The 17920-nt window shown below is 38.3% G+C and overlaps 1 protein-coding gene across 1 annotated transcript; it reads left to right on the plus strand.

Annotated features, from left to right (window-relative positions):
• The first annotated feature begins 238 nt into the window (after positions 1-238).
• Positions 239-15527, plus strand: LOC135469016 (synaptogyrin-1-like). Its single transcript, XM_064747537.1, has 4 exons — positions 239-352; positions 5542-5773; positions 10928-11088; positions 13032-15527. The coding sequence occupies exons 1-4, from the start codon at positions 239-241 to the stop codon at positions 13227-13229; spliced, it is 705 nt and encodes a 234-aa protein (XP_064603607.1). The 3' UTR covers positions 13230-15527.
• Positions 15528-17920: the final 2393 nt, after the last annotated feature.

Genomic DNA, 17920 nt, shown 5'->3' on the forward strand with positions numbered 1-17920 from the left:
GGAAGTGATGGTGCAATGTGAACAACGTCACCACATCGTGTGTTGTTCCAAAAATTGTGTCCTTCTTTTTGTTTCATTTCCCATATTTGAACAGAAATTAAACGTTATTTAAACGTCTTCAGACTTTGCTGTTTGTAGCATTATAATATAAAAAAAAAACAAAAAACAATTTTATTGTGTATATACACATCTTAACGTGACGTCATAGGTTAGAGAGTAGTGTCATTTATATTCCAAAATGTCGAACATAGGTAATGTTGGTGGGGCTTACGGAGCTGGTAAAGCCGGTGCTCCGTTTGATCCAATTGCATTTATCAAGAAGCCTCAAGTTATATTGAGACTATGTTCAATGGTAAGTGTATCATAAAGATTTTAAGGGCATGGACCACAAAAACGAGGTTCACCCACTGTATTAAGTACTACTACTATCAGTCAGGTTTTGCTGTCATCGTCACGAGATATTTTTATTGTCATGCAAGACGTTGAATGCATTGTGCCATTTTTCTTAATTTGACGTAGTAAACTTGTTTCATTCATCTAAATTTCAGGCGATTCGAGTTCCGATCATACTGACATCTTCATAAAAAGTCAAATTATGGAGAACAGTTAATGCGCCATTGCCACGAATCAAGTTAAAACTCATGAAACAGAAACAACAGCTAACAAACATAGCCAAGAATTTGGCTGTCAAGTTTTAGTATTAGGCTAGGTGTAGTTCACAGCCGAGTGGAGGTCCATAGAAAAAATTCTGTATTGTAAGAGAGCTTTCAGATGAGGACATGGGCGAAATGAAAATTTGTTGGAGATTACTCGACCTAAGGTTTGGCGAATTTTGCTTGGCCTTGGATGGTCCCATACCTTTGTCAGAGGGCGTCGTATCGCTTGAAACAAATATTATGTAGCAAATACCGTTTCCATTTTACTGCAGTTTGCAGATATTTTTCTGTTCCTTATCTTTTCATTTGTCCATTTATCTAAGCACAAGGTCGATATGTTATTTCCTAGGCCGCATGAGTTCGAGTTTCCTTGGAGTTGCTCAAAGCAATCAGCTGCAACGACAGTCTCTACATATTTGACAAAGGCAATTAACTGCATCATGTTTTTAAAAGGAATGCACTCTGACTTTGGTTTGGAGGCATCCTTGGTTGAACAAAAGTTGGCCAAACTTAACGTCAGAGGAATCAAGGGCTAAATGAAAGTATGTATCAAAACATATGTGTCACGGGCAAAAGTCAGGTAAATTAATTTACATTCACCAGTGACATAATTCTCAGTCTTCAGAACAAATTTTGTCTTTTTCAAGCGTCAGTTTCCTGTCATTTTAAAAGCATCTGGTATTTCATACTTCTGCTTTACTCTTGAATAAGCTTTCAATACAACATCATTATCCAGTTTTGCATGAGCTGTTGTATAGCCCAAATAAGGTTGGAATACTCAAGTAAGGTTGTGACATGTTTTTGATAATGTCATTTTCACAACATGATTGACATATCAAAAGGCCAATCGGTTAAACATGGCAACATGCGGTGAGTTGCTCAGGACAGGCCGTTTTTGACTGAGATTTTCAGAAGAATCATCAAACAAATGTTGCAAAAGCCTCAGCGTACGGTTTAGCATTTTGTTAATAGAATTTAGGTTTTGTGTATCACATATTCAATGAGCTTTGGCAGTGGGGTACCTAAGCACTCATACAGTGTGATAATCGGGTACACAGGTTGTCCAGGCTAAGGATGGCAGCGTTTTCCCCATATCAGTAAATATAAGCCATCTTTAGACCAGATTTTCAGGCTATCAACTAAATATTAACACTATGACATTTGGTATCTTGGAAGCAGTTTTATTTTAGGATCTCCAAATTATAACAGTTCATATGGCAATAAGGTAGTGATGCCCCACAGTGGTGTAACAATCACTGTAAGGTATTTAGTCCAAAAGTGTGGACTGAGATAGTTTTGATATGTACACACCCAAGAGCACTTTAATAGTTAAATAGCGATATAACTTACAGCCTGCGGCCAAAAATAACAAAGAAAAACTAGAACAGCGAAGCAGTTTCGGCCGGGGTCCACGTTGTTTGTTGTTGTACTTATCATTCTAGGCCATCAAATACAGGACAACATAGCTATATGTCATCTTATAACCGTTTCGGGAAATTATGGACAGTGCAGCCAAAAGCAATTAGTGAAATACTATAGACCCAATCCAGTTCCCATATAACTCCGTGTTTAAGCCATAGGATTAACATTTATTTCTGAAAGAAAAAAACAGTGTTGTCATTGAAATGCTTCTAGCGAGAAAACCATTCATTCATTCACCAATGGCGAGCTTTTAAAGTTTACACCGGAAGTCAACAGTTTTCATAAACTTATTGTAACTACCAACATTCTAGCTGCATATCAACTTCCGAAGTAATCGGTTCAGCCGTTCTTGAGAAGAAGATGTTTTTAAGCGATTTCATATAAAATCCAATATGGCCACCAAACCACATGGCCTAGAAAAACCTGGATTGCTGCTGCACAACTTCAAACATTGGGGAATAACACTGCAAAATTTCCAGTCAATCGGTCAAAAATCCTAACCTGTGTCTTTCTGACAGAATTGAATAAATCATAATAATAATAATAATAACAGTAATAATAATAATCCTAATGAAAACAATAGGTGTCCTGCAGGACTACCTGCTTGGACACCTACAAAAAAATTGGTAGCTCATATGCAACTTCTTAAATGGAAAGCTATGCCACTTATATTACCTTGGGCGACTGAGAATTCTTCAACAGGGAGGTCCATTTTTGTTCTTGGTTAATGTTCCACAGTCGTATGCTTGTAGTGCAGCACTGAACTTTATTGCTTCTCAAATTGTCTCCTCCTTCATGCACATGCATCATTGCTTACATTTGATGTCAAGCATCTAAGTAATCAGAGCATGTGTTGTGCACATGATAGCTAGATGAGTTGAATGTCTAACAGATGTCTAAACAGGTAAACTGTTTCTGCCCATGCATGCTAAAAAAGAAGTCTGACTGGCTGTGGTTTGGTTAATACTTCCTGAAAATAATCACATTTTAAAAGCCACATCCATTCAAGTAAGGAATCCATTTAAATTTTGATCATACACGTACATGTAGTCAAGCAACTGATACAAATTCTATCCTGAAATATTCATCAGTGTGCAGTAACATGCTAGAGGACAGATAACAGATGACATATTTGTCGGCTTGTTTTATTTTCGGGACACACAAGTGGTTCAGGCTAAAGATTGCCAGATGGGCAACACAGAGAGCAGGAAAGAATATCTATACTTTCACAGATGATTTTGAGATTATTCGATGCCAAACTGTGGCTTGCGACCCCAGTAACATAACACAGGATGCTGTAAAATTGCCTACATGGCCTAAAAATGCCATAGATTTACAAAATATGTACCAGATCTTATCAAAAAGGCCATTTGATTACGGAGTGGGTGGGGGGGGGGGGGGCTTGATCGTAATCGTATGAGACTTGCTAATTCAGCCAAATCTTCTAAAAGAAAAGGCCAAAGGACAAGCCTTATAATATCCACCCAAAAAGCCAAACGAAAAAGACGTCTGGGTTTACACTTCATGAATGCAGAAGTTGTTTAGCTACTTGCTTGTTTGGAATGGCAGCCTGTGACACGAACTTTATGGAGCCGCAAGCATTTGCAAAGAAATGGCCACAAGGCTGCAGGGCAGTCCACTAGCTTAGTTCACACCTTGCCTACAGGCCGCTGTACGCTTGTGATACACCACAAGACACCTTGAAGTTTGTAACAGGAACCCAGTATGCTGTACATCCTTTTCCCGGATCTGATACAACTCTTGTATCTTATTTTTCAAAATATTTGTTTTAAAACTGTTTTACTGATTTTCCCGTATATAATAGAAGATGTGACGTAGTGGAGACACAAATCTGGGAGAGCATGAAGGCCAGAGGGACAACCCAGATGGGTATAAAGACTACATATGACAGGGGTAACGGTTGGTTACTGATTCGTGACACAGAAGCTACAGCAATGGAAATTATCAAAGCAACAGATTCGATTTAAGATGGGCACAAATGGAATTCCCCTTATATAGTAGCATTTTGAACAGAGATGTCAGTTTTATTCTACCTAGCAGCAGCTAGTTGTATTCTAATGTAGTGTCAGTACTATAGTGTCAGAAAAGTTGCTCATAGCTCAGGTCAAAGTGAATTTGTTTAGTAAAAACACTTTACATGTTTTGGTTGTAGTCAACTCCTTGCCTAAGATGAGCTATACCTCTCCCAATACGATAGTAGGGGAGCAATTTGTAGGGGAGCTATAGTTCTGCCAAGTGAATTTAGGGGAGGTTTTGGCCAAATTCTGCTTGTTGAAAAGACGGTCTACCAGATTGATCCATTTATTACTTGTAGTTTAACGCCATACTCAAGAATTTTTCACTTACATGTATAACCATGACATATCTGTTGTACCGGGAGAGGAAGGCTGAGTGCCTGGGGTAAATTATCGATCTTTGGAAAGTTACAGATGAACTTACCTTTGTAACATGTTACATTCAGACTGGCATTCCATATTGGTGGAAAACAAGCAGTCTTTCCCTGTTTGAAGTAAACTTGTATCTTTCTAAACAAAGTTCTGTTTAGTAGGCTATACCTGTACATATATTGCTAATGCATGAATGTCTTACCTGTGACACCCTTTCCTTAATTTTTTGGGGATATTTTTAAGTGCAAAGGGAAAGAATTTGTCAGTAGAGTTTAAACAGTCTGTTGTGTAAAAAAATTGCAAAGGTTTGTTAGCCTTGCTATAAATTGGGCCTCCAGGTTGTAGCATGCAAATGGAGAAAGAAAGCAACTGCAGTGAAAGCGGAGAGTGGGACATGGCTTAGGGCTAAGGTGCAGGACGACTCAGTCCTCCTAGGCACAGGAGATGCAGGTTCAAGCCCGGTCATGTCAGTCTTGGACAGGGAGTCTCCAAATTATCTGTCATTGTTCCATGGGCTTAAGTGACAATAAGACAGTTCAAGTGGGACTTTTTGCACAGTGTAAAGTTCATTGAAAATGACTTGCTTACCACCAATATGGCTTCATCTGTGTCACAAAAGGGGTGCAGTTTGTCAGTTTCTTGCTAGAAGTCACTGGATTAGCGTGGACACACTGATCACCACCATCCTTAAAACTGACCATCATTACCTCTAGTAAATTCTACAGTTGTATGTTTTGAACAATTTTTATGTGGGAGTTTGGCTTGTAGCACTCTGGTTTCCTCTACACATAAACATGATGGCCATCATATAATTTAAAAATTCTTGAGCACGTCAATACTTGCTAATGAAAGAAATAAATTTCCTTTCTGTCAAATGTAAACAAGATTATTTACATCATTGTTATAAGTGCTGAAAAATGGTGTATGTCAAACTTTTGAACAGTTATATTACCTGACAATCGCTATTGAGAATTTGGACTTGTTATATCATTATTTTCAGAACAAACTATTAGTAACAGGTTATGTCTGATCTTGTGTTTTATTTTGTTTTACAGGTGTTTTCAATTATTGTCTTTGGCTGCATAGCGTCAGGAGGATGGCATCGTCAAGGTGAAGAAAGTCATTGTATCATGAATGATGATGCCAATGCCTGTGGCTATGGGACAGGAATTGGTGTGATTGCTTTCTTGGCATGCATCATCTTCCTTGTCCTGGATGCCATGTTTGACAACCTCAGCAGTGTTCAGCACAGGAAATATGTGGTCATTGCTGACATTGTGTTCTCAGGTGAGCACTGTTTTTCTTAATACATGTATGCCCATTGAGTGTCAGTGTTGATGGCTCCCAGTAACAGGGAAATCAATGTTTAACAAAATGTAAGGGTTGGTATCTTAAAAAGTACTCCCAGTATTGAGATCAGGGATTGCACACATGTAGAGCACAATAACATGAGGGAGATATTCCATCGTTGATTCAATGTGAAATACCCTAAAGTACTGAATTCCTAACTTAGTGTATTGTGTATTAGAATCAAAGTTAAACAAAATGTTCTGGGTGGTATCTCAAAAAGTACAGCATGTATTGACCTAAAGCTGTACATATATGTTAAGCACAATGAGGAGACAGCATGGCACAATGACCCAGGAGCCTCATACTTGCTTCCTCTCCAGCCATTTGTGGGAAGGCCTTCCAGCAACGTGTGGATGGTCATGGGTTTCTCCCAGGCACTGACAGTTTCATTCCACCAAAATCCTGGCCGCAATTGTAAAAGTGAAATGTTCTTGAGTACGGCATAAAACACCAATCAAATAAATAAATATAATAAATTGAATGCCAATGTTGAAGGTTGTGTACTTTTTGCAGAAATAAATTTATTTCAATGCTCCTACCATAGCAAATGCTGTTTCAGACCTACACTTTCCAGAGGCCATTTTGTGAAAATTCCTGACTGTACATGACTGTATGGCTAAAGTTTGTCTCGCGCTCAGAGGTACATATAGATGTGCATATCACAGTGTTGTGGTTTTCTGCACGTAATTCCAGCTAAGGGAGCCAGACAGAATGTGGTCTCTATCTCTGTACGGCTGCCTCCATGTTTTTTTCTCACTGTAATTTTTGTATTGTATATTTTTACACACAGTAGTATAATCCTACAGTGGTTCCTGGTCTCCTGCCTATGCCTATATGACTAATGGCAGAAGGTGTAAATAACACCGAAAACAACTGATCTCTCCTTTTAGTTAATATGTGACGGTCTAGGTTGTGTTGTTGTGACTTTAGGCAAGTCCTTTCCAGTGGTATGGGTGGGAAATAAATCATCCAATCAGAGCGAGGTGATAACTGTAATGGACTCTACTTCCTGTTTGTTTACCCACCTCACATACTGAAGAGTTACAAAATAGATGTAGCAATGCAGGGTTACACAGGAGAAGGAAGTCTGCGCGAAGTGATGAGGGCGCTCAGATGTTTGTATATATACTTGGGTGTATGAAAGTAAATGTTGGCAAGTCAAGTCAAGTGTTCGTGGTCAGTTATTAGGAGAAGTAACACAAGGCATGTGACAGTTATTGACCAATAAATGCACATTTTCTGCTAGCACCTCTTCATGTCAGTTTGAGCTCTAAATTCAAACATAACAATTTTTGTGAAATTTTTAAAGAGAAATGATGAATTTAAGTCAGTCTAATAAAAAAAAAACTGTCAGAAGGAACTTGTAGATTCAGTTGAAGCTTAAATGAAAGGTGCTTCCTGAGAGGGTAGTGTTGCCGAGATTTTGATGACCATGTGGAGCCAATTTCAGCAGACTTGGGCCGACAATTTCTTCAGCTCAAGTCACACTGTGTCTGGGTGACTGTAGCAGTGGAGCCAGACGCCTTGGCACAAGTCACAGAGACATCCGACGACTGCGGGGAAACAAGGGTTGAGTATAAAACACTGCTGAAAGAGCGATGTTGTTTGACTTGTTCTGGTGGCCATTTACGGACATTGTCTCATTATTCCAACACCAGCATGGCTCAGAACAGTGGCTGCAATGGCGTGGAGACTGGTTTGTGTACCGCCAACTGAGTTCTGCAGATGTCAAGGGAGATGTCTGCCATCATCAAGCACAAGCTGTTCACTCCCATCGCTTGCTTGTAATATCGGCAATCCGCTGCCTTTGGAGGGGTTACTAGAAGGAGGATGTTGAAAAAACGCATTTTTGCCCATCTTGCTCTTATCAAGTTATAGTATTTATAATAGGTGGGTGCTTGTTGTTTGATACCACCTCTTTAGATCTCACAGGATAAGTGCTGAGGTTGGAATTGGTAAATACTTCACTTAAGTGCTTGACCAGTTCTATGTAAATTCATTTTGCCTTTGTCCTCGGATAATGTGAGCTGTCAAATCTCACAATCTTAAATCTCAAAAACAAGTTCTGACAGCACAACCCAGCCCCCATATTTATTACCGTAGTGGAATAGTCCTAGGGTCAATGACGAGGACAACAACTGTGTATAGATTGTCAATTTGAGCACGCTTCGCTCACCAGGGTATTTTTGTAAGGGATTGAAACTGTATTTGAGTTTGGAGCTTTGCAAGTTTGTGATTTCAGTTTCTTGATACAGGTTTGATTTCTCCCAGTAATGCCATTCCGTAACACGGATCAAAAGCTAGAGACCATGTGATCTCCTTAGTAACAAACGGCTTGAGTGAAGAAAACGGTCCTCCCAGCGTTATTGCATATGAAAATGCCTATTTTTGAAGCGCTGTCAGTGATCTTGGATTTGTATAATTTTCACCTTTCCAGGTTGTCTGAGTATTTCTGCAGAGCTTTCGGGACATTATTTTGTACAAGTAGGCCTTACTGGTTGCTAGCACAGTGGCAAAAAGTGACCTTTTCCTGAATACTTTAACAGTTGATGACCATTTTGTTTTTAGATACGAAAGTGTGGTCACCTGACCCCCAACTTTCAACCCGTCGTACAGAATGGCACATGTAGATAATAAATTCAGAATACTACTTTCATCAACATAATGGTTTTGTATAAATTTGTCAACATATATATTTCGTTTATGCTTAAAATGCAGGTGATAAATGAGACATGACGATTTTTTTTTTTCTATTACTAGAGCACATAGTGCTTTTATGCATGTAATATAGCAAATTTCTCCATGGGTATCTCCGTACAATGCAGGTGTACCAGTCTAACTTGATGAACAGTTAGGCGTTGTGTGATGTTGGTGATATCCTATGTATGTTTAATAATTACCTTTGGTTGTCATGTGATTCTGAGACATGACCAACATTTTGTGCATTCTCATGAAGCCATTTTATTTGGTTTTTTTATGTGAATCATGGACATACGTTTCATTGCAACACTTGTACCATTGGGAACCATTATTAAATTTGTCCCACATGAGATACTAGTATATATTTTCTAAATCATAGACATCAAATTAAACTGTTTACAGCTATTTGAGATCATTATTAAATACAATATTGTTACCAAGCATCACTGAATTTCTGCCGAATGAGGAGTCTCACAGAAGTAAAAGTTAACTCACTGAACTTAAAGAGATGAATTTGAAGAAAATCCTGTTTACCCGTAGTAGGTACAGAAGTAAATTTTGCCACTATTTTTGTATTGTAGTGGTAATGGCAAGAATGTTAATTCCCATCCGTGATATACAGTGCAGAGTTTTGCGATGTGTTATATTTTATATACTTTGTACATTTCCTACTTACATGGAGTAATTTATTGCGATATTCGTCTATAACACTCAAACAGTAAGAAATGTTGTAATAAATCATTGTCAACTGTGGGTATGTAGCAGACTACAGTTAAAATAAGGATCTTATTGATATTATTTACAGTAAACAGAAATTATTATGTGTCAGTGCAGTCAGATTATGATTTTTATTTTGTTATTACTGGATAGAGTTGTGTGCCCCGTGTAAGTTGTGGTATAGAGCAGTGTGTTAGCGTTTGGTATGAAGGCTGGCAGAAAAAAAAAGATCTGCAGCGGCACTTCGGATGTAATCTGTGGGCATGTATTGATTATGTGGAAGGGCAGAGCGTTGATTGACTGCCTTCACCATTCTGTTTAGTATAGTCACTCCCTTGTCAGGCACCACTAAGAGAACACCCAACCCAGTTAGCATTCTTAAACAGTGGCCAGTCTCTAGTGCTGTATAGGTCAACTGTCCATTAGCTTGTACTACACATGGCAGCACATGCAGTCTGCCTGTGTTGTATAGTTCTTAGGTATGTGTAATACTCTTTCCTATAGTATTAACGACAGCCACCATGTCAATGAAGCAAGATAATGTAACAAAATCTGCATATATACTTACTATGCAGTGTCTAATGGAAACACCGTTTTGAAAGGGAGACAGAATGTAAAGTCAGGCCCCTCACAGGGGTACAGGGGACTAATTAATGGCTTCTGCTAGAATTCCATTGCACTTGAATACTAAACTTGTGTTTGTATCTACAATAAGCTGAATTGTCTGGCAAGTTCACACAATTTTAGGTTGGACAATGTGGGGACTCTGGCAAACTAACTAAAATATAGGATGTGAAGATGGTAATGGTTAAGGGTACAGTTGAGCTGACTGATCGAATTATGCAAGGTGCATATTCAACCTAAAAACTAGCTTAAACTCATGTATTATAGCCGTGTTGGTTTCCAAGAACCTCCACCTTGTCTCTCTCAAACCTGTGTGAAATCACAAGTCACTTGAAATGCCGATTCAGCATACAGTTTCATTTTCACACAGGAGTGAATTTGGTTCCTTTCTTACCTGGGGCTGTTTTTGTAGAATTTCTGGTTTTGATGGCAGGGGAGGAAAAATAATTTGTTTTAATGACAAAAGCACAATAATTTTTTTTTTTTTTTTTGTGAGGAACGATATGATGTACAAATGTTATAGGTGGTGTATTAAACACACCAACTTGTGTTGAGCTCAGATTTTGCATACAGGTAAAGCACATTCGTTGGTGTCCAGTGTGCATACTAATTATTATTGTTAAACATCATAAATGATCAAATTCACGACTTATCATCTTGAGTGTTGGAATCAGTGTTACAGGTAAATGAAGGGTGATATCTTCAAAAAGTACTTCATATAATGATCTCAGGGTTTGCGTGCATGTAAAATACAATAACATGAGGGAATTTCCCATGTTAATGCCTGTATATAAATTATTAAAAGTAACCTTGTGCGTTAAGGTGAATGTTTTACAGGTGAGCTAAAGGTATAAAATCCGCTTTTGGTGTACAGGTTCAGTGTTAGGTATTTCCTGTTTAAACGAGGTCTGAGCTGATCAGTTTTCTGGTCTATGAAATAACCAGCTGAAAATTGAAAATTACTGTTGCCAAGTTTCCTGGGTACAAAGCCGGGTGTTAAATCCACTGACAGGCTTGTTTCAAACTCACTTCTTGTTTCTTTTTTCTTAGGGTTTTGGGCCTTCCTGTGGTTTGTTGGGTTCTGTTACTTGTGTGATGCTTGGAGAAGAACCCCAGAAGGACATCGTCTACCTTGGCAGTACCCAACAGACCGTGGCAAAAATGATGTGCAGGCAGCTATTGCCTTCTCCTTCTTTTCCATCTTCACTTGGGTAAGTTAGAATCTCTGTAGTCAAGTTGAGTACCTACAACCAACTTGCAGTTAAACATGAAGCACAAAAACAAAACAGGAACTAAACTTTAGGTATTTACTGTATTTCATCTTAAAGGATTAGTGTTTAGATTTAACTATTGGTCCTATAAAGATTATAACCTGTTCAAACAGTATGTTACCAGGAGGCTTCTGAGAAATGTAATAATTACTTAATAAGTCCACCAAATACAATAGATTTACTGCCCTAGCCGATCTCCAGCTATCTGCCCAGTACAGCTCAGCGGGTGACGTCGTGTCAAAACGATGTCATTTTCGAGATGAATTCTAGCCGCACAGAAACAAATATGCTGTTGTGTGAAATTGAATCCAAAGTGGACGACTTTGAAGTTCCTATTTATAACACTGACGTCTCTGGCCAGACTTCAGATTCCAAGTTATCAGATGTTGAATTTGATCTTTGTCCAGGCATCACTGGCAGTTAGAACTGGTAACTTAAGCTATAGCTTTATCCTGTGTTACACTGTACGTGTAGTGGGTTTATCTTAAGTTTCAGTATTTCTTTAATATTTTTTCTCTCTGTTTCCGGAGGGATTTTAAACTCATACCAGTATGCGATGACAACTACCTGTACATTTTGCTGTTGGTGTTTTGAATAGTCTATGCCTGTAGGGGCGTACAGTCGTGTACAATATGAATACATGTAGGATGTTGACGTCGGCGTTAGTGTACAGAGATTTTAGGAAGTACAAAATCCTTCCACCTTGTGCTGTAAATCCACGCCTTCCTGAGGGCCATGTCTTCTGAAAGCTAACCCCAAGGCTGTTCGATAACCTGTTTTTACAACCATTGGGAAAAGAGCAAACCATTTCATGGAGAATATTTGATATGCCTTTTGTCACTCTTGTGCCTTTTTTTAACTCTGACGTAAATGGTGAAGCTCTGACAGCTCGAGCTGTTGGTCTTGTGTGATGATATTCAGCAGAGACTACCGAGTGTTGGCAGTTAAATAGTTAAATAAATGGCATCTAAGCAAGGTGTCTATATATATTTTTGACAATTCACAGAAGATTCTAATTGGTTAATTCACCTTGGATAAAGTACTGCATTTGCAGACAAGCAAGGAATATGGCCTGAATTGTTGGATATTTTTTTCAGTATACCTAAGGAGTCACTGACGCTGATGCCAGCTGATAGCAGTGCTTGTCGACAATGTTTGAGTCAATAACTTTCCTTGCCTTAATGCTCCAAAAGAGTTTGAGGCCTCTCTGGCCGATGGGGTTAACACGCCGGCGTGGCACAATGACCCAGGAGGCTCTCATCAATGTGGCCGCTGTGAGTTCAAGTCCAGCTCTTGCTGGCTTCCTCTCCGGTCGTACATGGTAAGGTCTGGCAGCAACCTGCAGATGGTTGTGCATTTGCCCCTGGCTCTGCTCGGTTTCCTCCCACCATAATGCTGCTCACCATCATATAAGTGAAATATTCTTGAGTATGGTGTAAAACACAAACCAAATCAATCTGAAGAGCTCTAATGATTCAGCAGTGTGGAAAAACTTCTTGTAATATCGTTTTGAGACATTTAAATAAATCGGGCATTAATAAATATTAATTTACTTAAATGAAAGAGTAATGTAAATACTTGCTATATTGAGAAAATTCAATTTTGCTTCACTTTTCCATAAGTGCCATACTGCCTACATTTAGTGGCTTCTGCTGAAAGTTTCCAGGGCCTTTTGAACAATAAGGTCCAGGATTCAAGTGGGAATTTTGCTTGATGGGCACAAATAAAAATAAAAGTAAATAACATGGCATGGTGGTTTCTGATAGTATGGTTTCCTCCATCCATAAACCTGACCAATGAGTGCCATTGTATTAAGGAAAAATTCTTGAGTAGGCATTTATCTCCAGTCAAAATGCAGGGTTTTTTGTTATATTTTTTATTAGGCGGCACAAGCTGCACTTGCAGTGAGGAAGTATCGCCTTGGTGCTCAAGATGCGTTCACCACTGGCTATGACACTGACCCCAATGCTGCCTCATCGCCGTACTCCTCCTTCCCAGGAAGCGAGACTGGAGAACCCTATCAACAGCCGCCATTCGCCACTCAGAAAGAAGCTCCAGATTTCTCTCAGCCCACATACTAGTACTGTTGGATGCTGGTGAGGCGTTGAAAATTATCAAATTGTGCACTCTTACCAATGGTCAGTCTGAACATATAGCCTCAATCCCGGCATGGGAAAGCGCTTTATGGGGGCGAGTAAGCACACAGGTGTAACTAAAGCACAAAGGTGATGGCTTTAGCAGACTTTGGGTTGAGGCAAACAGGCTGTTTGCTCAGACTGGCCATTGGTAGGTAATGTTCTACAGATTACACACTCCATGCATGCAAGTGTAAGTGCGTCTACAGGAAGCAAAGAAACAGCCCTCTGTTGTGGAAGCAGACCAGAGTTAAAGATATTTTAGCTATAGTGGCTGTAGGTCATGCTCTTCTGCAGTTAAGTTGTAATATTATTGGCAGGAACTCACTACATGTATTGCAACTTATTTTTTTCTTTCAGTTGCGTTCTACTTATACGAGAGACTGTGATGATTTTTTCATTGATTCATCTCGCTTTCTTTGATGGTCTTTTCTTTTATAGCTCTAATATCTTTTACTTAATTTTTGTTACTAAATTTGAGTAAGTATATAATTATTTTAAGGTAGAAATCTCTTTTAAAGAGCTCTTGCCAGAATTCTGAGAGGGACACCTATTTTCCACTGAAATGTCAGTTATTCTATGCCATCAGTTCATGTCATAATCTATGTACATGAGCAGTCAACCAGTTTGAGGAATCCTATCGCTACATGATACTGTATCATCACAGCACATCACTTCACCTAATGTGAGAGCCAAGCTGTGGAAACAGTTCAAGTTCTAGTTGATTTGTTGTTTGTGACTATAAATGTGCTGTTTACACATGCTGTGTATATTGCTTAACATTTACGTACTGTTTTAACATTCATAAAGTCTGTCCAACTTTTTGCCAAGTTGATTTACATTGTTTGTCTTTTTCATTGGCATTCCTTTGTATCCCCATCCAAGTGGATACTGTCTTTGTATTTTGGTTTGTTTGTTTTTTTTTTGTTTATATATAAGGGTGTGTGTTTTTAAGGGTAAATGTGCAACAATCATTCCATTCCAAAGTTGTCTTTTGTGATTTTTGACTGCCTATGTCACTGATGTACATTTATGCATCCCAGTAAAGTTAGTGCTTTTGATTCAGAAATATATTAACTAGTAGTAGTAGTAGTAGTATTCATGTTTGCAAATCTCTGGGCCCAGTTATTCAAAAGTGGGCAGTTGTAAAGACTACTATAATTCTTCTCATTTTTGGAACAGATATTAGTAGTGCTGAAGCAGAATATTTCATTTTTTTCTTGGGGTTTTTGGAAAAGTAAAGGTATGAGTGCTCATTAGATGGTCTAACCATGTGAGAAAAAAGAAACTGAATATTCCTGATACATTTACATGCATGTTGGCTAAAAAGAGCAGACCAATTGTTCCAAAACTTAGAAGAAATAGGGTAGGTTTGTCCTTTTGTAGTCAGTGAGCCCCTTCTCAGATGCTCATAGTTAAAAACTGGTTCTTCAATGAATTGATGTTACTTTGCCACGTGATAACAACCTCAGCCTTCAAACCTGCGAGTGTATTATTAATTAAGCCCATTTTAAAATTTAGTCTACACTGAAGTTCCATTAGCTTTTGTAGACCGGTATTAAGATTTAAACCTGACTTAACTTTAATACACTTTTGAATAACTGACCCCTGGAATGTTACTGTCTCTGAAGTTCTGCAAACATGTAACCACTGACTGAGACAGGTTAGAAGTTGAAAGCTGGTTGTGTCAGATTTCCTTAAGTTTGTCATACATTCATATGACTGGTAGTGAACACGAAACATTTTCAGGCATCTCCTCTGTTTGTTCAACATTATCGTTTTTTTGTGTATTAGTTATCTCAACTACCTGCCAACCATGTGCAAAGTGGTTGATAATTTTGCATAATGAATTATTTTATTGTATATTCTTGTAACAAAGATTCAACCTTGTTATAAAAAATTATATCTAAATTGTTCTTTTAGTAATTTTTTTTTTTAGTCAAACTTATTGTCCTTTTTTATATTTGAGAAGAGGACTTTTCTTTCACTTTATTTTGGATCAGATAATTCTGATAAATGTCTGTATGATCTGTTTTGCTTCCATCCATTTAATCGGTTGCAATACTGTTCCGAGGAATAGAAACCTGCTTTAGAGGCATATCTCAGGTGACAGGGCAATGGGAGTTGTCCCCCCTTGATTTTTTGTCCAGCATGTAGACCACTTTTAGAAAATATATTAAATTGGTGATAGTCCAGTAAATCCACATATATTAAGTCTTGGCTGTATATATGCTACCTATACATATATATACATATATATATATATATATATATGTTTGTGTGTGTGTTTACAAGCACACGCACAAGCACATGCTTATATCCAGTGCTTGTGATTAGATATGTTCACCTCAATAGTGTTACTTAATTTATTGTAGATACATGTCTGTGTATGTGATGTATGAATAATGTGGTTTTACTGAAATTACAAATGAGCAGTGTGGAATAGAGAAACAGATAAGCAGTGTTGAGAGTAGGCTAGAGAAATATATGTACTGTAGTAAAGGTGTAGGGTCCATTGAAAGTGAAGCCTGCGAAATGTTCATTGTACATGATACATTTTACAACTAGTATGACAGATGTGTCTCTTGTGTAATACAAGAGATTCTTCAACTTTCCTTTGTTCGTTCCCGTATTCGTTGGTAGCTTCTTCATCAATAGCTTTCTGGATTACTGACATTTACTGAGCATATGCCCTGGTGTACATGTAGATTTATAGGTGGTCTGGTATTTTTCCATGTTTGTAATGTACATGTACCTTGCGTGGCAGTAGTAGACTAGCCTGATATACAGAGTCATAATAATTAATGCTGTTGTCAAAATGTGACCCTGACTAGTGTTGTTTCATCTGTTGAGTACTTCATAATATTGGCATAGGTAACCTGGATGTAACATTACGCACAGAACCTGCTGTTTAGATGCAGCCGCTGTTGCCTTGGTTGTTGTTTACTGTTGCATATCCCTCATTGTTCACTTCTCAGCTAAAAAGGAGGATAATAGAGAGCTGAAGACCTGTAAGAGGCTAGCCTACAGTAGACATGTTGTAGACAGGTGCTAGTATAGTCTAGATGATTTGTGTGAAGGCACTTGCAGTCTGGACTGCCTGGTATCCTGTCCTGATGATCAGATGATGACGCCTGTGATGAGTGTATGTCCCGGTCAGGTAGGAAAACAGACAGGCAATGTGGGGGGACTAAGGCAGTGAGCTGTGATTGGATGTAGAGTATAGTCCAGAGTGTGATTTCATGTTAGCCACATTCTAGATCTGTCTGCACCTGTACGTATTCATGTTCATCAACATCACATGTAGTCATTGAACAGAGGAAATAAAGGTTTGCAGTACTGTAACAAAAAATCATGCTTTTATTTCTTTGATGTTTTACTTGAGTATTTGGTATTAAATATTCTTAACTATTTTAATATATATATATATATATATATATATAATGTGATTTCTTGCAGTTAACATGAGAAATTGCATCTTGATTCTGTTTATTTTACCCAAGTTAACAAATGATTGCACTCAAAGTTGATGTGTGATATGGGAAAAAGGTTCAGGAATGTAGGTTGTAATTTCTAGCCAAAACATGTTAGTGAATGCCATAGAAGTATCTAAGTTCAAGAAGATGTTAAGAAAAAAGACAACACTAGACCAAAAGTGGCTATATGCATCAATAAATCATCACACAGAAAATTTAATAAGTATAACTTTTCATATTTGTGATGTTGCACAAAACCAAGGTATCGCAGTTCAAAGAAAGCAAACGCGCATTGTGACCACCCTAAGCACCATCATGTTATCAGTTTTATCCAATGTGGCATGAGTTTGTTCCATATTGTGTTTGTTTCAGCTTAGTTGACAGGAATCCTGCTTTACCTTTTTACTGGGTATGAATGAGTTTCCAGTTTCTCTAACATGGTGCATCCCATGAATTCCCTAGTAGAATCTGCTTCGTACTGTTACTGCACGTCAGAAAAAAATGTCTGGACTGCTTTACAGATCTGTTATAGACCTTATAGATCACTCCTTTTCCCAAACATCAATTATATTATTTGTTGTCTTTTGTTTGAACATGGGTAACAGGGTCTGTACAAATGCCTAACCCTAGGTATCAGAAATTTCAAGAGTCTCACAAGTTCATGAAGTTTGGGAGAGACAAGGTTAGGTTAGGGCTCTCCCAACATCTGATCTGTCAGTTCAGTGGCATCATTAGTTATTACTGCAAAAGCTATGTTAGTTTGCATAAGTCCGCACCTTATCTTGCCTAAACCTGCAGGAATTCACAAGACTCCTAAAATGATGATTCACAATGAGCCTTATCTCTCGTAAGACCAGGACCCAGTTGATAGGCTCTGGTAAGACTATCGGCTAGAGACTGACAACTGATGGAGACTTAGCTGTCAAAATGATAAATTAAGATATATAAACCTATTGAAATGAAACATATGCATTTCTCTTTAACCAATGGCTCTGCTTGGTTTCCTCCCACCATAAAGCTGGTGAAATATTGTTGAGTAAGGTGTAAAGCACCTACCCAGTAAATAAATAAATATTTAAAAACAGCAGTGAGGTGTGAGGTGTTTGATTGGTCTCTCCAATGCTAATATTAGAAGGCTATAATTCTTTGCTGTGCGACAAT

This window comes from Liolophura sinensis, chromosome 1 (genome assembly GCF_032854445.1).
Source record: "Liolophura sinensis isolate JHLJ2023 chromosome 1, CUHK_Ljap_v2, whole genome shotgun sequence".
Classification (NCBI taxonomy): domain Eukaryota; kingdom Metazoa; phylum Mollusca; class Polyplacophora; order Chitonida; family Chitonidae; genus Liolophura; species Liolophura sinensis.